General features: G+C 36.7%; 1 protein-coding gene across 1 annotated transcript; it reads right to left on the reverse strand.

Annotated features, from left to right (window-relative positions):
• Window positions 1-1,476: 1,476 nt before the first annotated feature.
• LOC131596486 (zinc finger protein ZAT10) lies at window positions 1,477-2,622 on the reverse strand. Its single transcript, XM_058869144.1, has one exon. It carries the CDS (start codon window positions 2,454-2,456, stop codon window positions 1,692-1,694), a length of 765 nt encoding a protein of 254 aa, XP_058725127.1. The 5' UTR covers window positions 2,457-2,622; the 3' UTR covers window positions 1,477-1,691.
• Between the last annotated feature and the right edge of the window lie 251 nt (window positions 2,623-2,873).

Here is a 2,873-nt window from a genome sequence, read left to right on the forward strand (position 1 = left end):
GGGTTAGTTGAGTGGTTTGGCTGAGGGCCACGTGCTTGCGGCCACGTGCCGAGGAGGAATGTCCCATGGGCTGAGAAAGATTTGGGGCTTAGTCTAATTGGGCCGGGCGCAGGCCCAGTCCAAAACAGTTTTAAAAACCAGACCGGAGATCGAACCGGTGAAGCTTCCGATTTAAGGTTTAATTGGTTCAATCGGTTAAATATATGGTTGAACCGTTTATTAAATAAATTAATAATATGAAACTATTTTGTGATAGATATGTCACACATAATCATATATTCACAACTTAATGAATAAATATTTCAAAAATCAATTACAAACTTAATACAACAATACCGTTAAGAGTGGCAAACGGGCATGCCCGTCCCGTGTAGGCCCGCCCCGCAAAAACCCGCAAAAAAAACAGAGCGGGCGGACATATTTGAGAGTGCGGGTCTAAAACGTTGCTCTGTCTTGAAAAAAAATGAGGGCGGGACAGGGAAAGGCCCGCGGGTATTGAACCTTTTAGGCCTAAAAATAGTAAAATTGTATGAAAAAGCTCGTGCCCATAAAAGTCCGCAAAACGAGCGGACACATTTAAGAGAACGAGCCTAAAACATTGCCCCACCGCGCAAAAAACTGCCGGCAAAACAGGCTTTCCCCGCGCACCAGACCCGTTTTGCCACCCCTAAATATTGTACATATAATAACACAACATAATTGTATACTTCATTTCAACTTTCATTTAAAAATAATTTGAACAAATTAAAGTCTTACAATATAATAAGTTCAAATAATAAAACATAATAATTAAAATAAAGTTCAAATAATTAAGAATATCAAAATTAAAAGATAGAATACAAAAAATAAACAATACAATATACTTAATTAAACAATAACGCAATGATAAAACTTAAAATTTTATATATTTGAAATAAAAACACGAAATTCTTTTTTGTGATCGGAAAATATACATTAAATTTTAATATTTACAGACAATTTTACAAAACCGACTCCGATTCTATGGTTCGAGTGGTTTTAGACGGTAAAATTCGGTTATTTCGGTTCTACTCCGATTTTGATCCACTAGCGATTTTGAAAAATTGACTCAACCGAATTCATCTCAAAAAAAACTTAAGAAATTGAAGAATAAGAATAGAGAAAAATATTGATCAATAGATTGATGAAAAAAAAAAACTTATCACTTAAAAACCAAAAAAATTAGTGACTCAGAATATCAAGTAAGAGTCCTTATTGAAAAGCACATTACAATTTACCAAAAAAACAGGAAGTAGACTTGTTATAAAAAAAAAGTGAAGTACAACTGTTCTTTGTGTGCAATATTGCAAATTGCAATGTAAAAACCGTCAGCAACACACAGAGACAGAACCATGCGCAACTCATTTTAGTTTCAACTCAACTCAAACAAAACCGCAACTCTACTCAACATTAACCAGTATTCTATATTTTCACAAAATCAAGTAAAATTCAATAAAATAAAAAAATAAATAAATTGAATTGCCATCATCAAACTCAAAAGAAAAGTACAATCTCACCAATAAGTAACAGAGCCCAAGAAAAAAAATTCCCCCAACCAAAACTACCATATACAAAATAAAAAAATAACTCAAAATTTTCCAAATAATTAAACAAAACATTCCAACTAATTAATCTTATACTAAATCTAAATCTCAAATATTTCAACTAATCTTTCACTGTTGGTGATGAGGAATTTCAATCTTGGGCACCACGAAAACACGAGGCTTCTTCTTCATCATCATCACAGGGTGAGGACTCTCAACCTCGTCTTCTCCGACCTTATTGTCACCAAACTCCGGAAAAGCCGGGATGTTCAGATCGAAACCTCGGTGACTATGACTATGACTATGAGAAACAGTATGTGTGGACCCCACACCTGAGTTAGTTACAGCACCACCACCACTACCACTACCACTACCGCCTTCGTAGTGACAACGTTTGTGTCCACCCAAAGCCTGTCCTGTCGGAAACGACTTATGACAAATCGAACATTCATGAGATCTAACACCGCCACCGCTTACAACAGTGACAGTGTTAGCCGAATTTGAGGAAGTTGAATGGTCATCACCACCGATGGTAGAGTGTTTCCGGTGACTTGCTTTATGTCCACCAAGTGCTTGATAAGAAGAGAACTCTTTGTTGCACACAGAACATTTGTAACCTAGTTTGATGTTGGTGCTGTTGTTGTCGGCGGTTGTTATTGTTGTTGGTGTTGGTAATGGTTTGAAACTGTGGCGGTTGGTGGTGGAGGTGGTGGTGGTTCCGCGAGCTAGCATGATGAGACAGAGAGCGAGGTACTCTTCTTCGGTGCATGAACGTGAACGCTTTGAACGTTTTCGTTTGGTCCATGGTTCAGAGTGATGAAGAGACGGTTCATTGAACGTGAATTTTGGGGTAGTAGAAGTAGTGGTGGGTGAGTTAAGTGCTTCTAGAGCCATGATATTGAAAAAAGAGAGAGAGAAAGAGAAAAGAGATAGGTATTGAAATTTTTTGAAGTTGTGATGTGTTTGAGTGAAAAGTGATTGTGTGTGAAGAGGTTTTATAAGGAGGTGAAAATTGGAGTGGAAGTTGCGTGACGAGTGGTGAGCAAGTAAGCGCGGTGGGCAAGCTAATATATAATTTATTTATTTAATTAATTTATAAAAACAGAATCTGAATAATACAGGTGGATATTATAGTGGAGCACGTTTTATAGTTGTGGAGAGTTTATTTTCTTGGTTGGCAAGAGTGACCTTAAGTCGGTCAAACAAAGTGTAACACTGAAAGTGTAAGAGTGACCTAAATTGATATTTAATAAATTGATTTTAAATTTTTTTTTTGGAAAAAAAGCCATATGGCAGTGACATTGAGAGAAG

The sequence above is a fragment of the Vicia villosa genome, linkage group LG4, assembly GCF_029867415.1.
Source record: "Vicia villosa cultivar HV-30 ecotype Madison, WI linkage group LG4, Vvil1.0, whole genome shotgun sequence".
Lineage (NCBI taxonomy): Eukaryota > Viridiplantae > Streptophyta > Magnoliopsida > Fabales > Fabaceae > Vicia > Vicia villosa.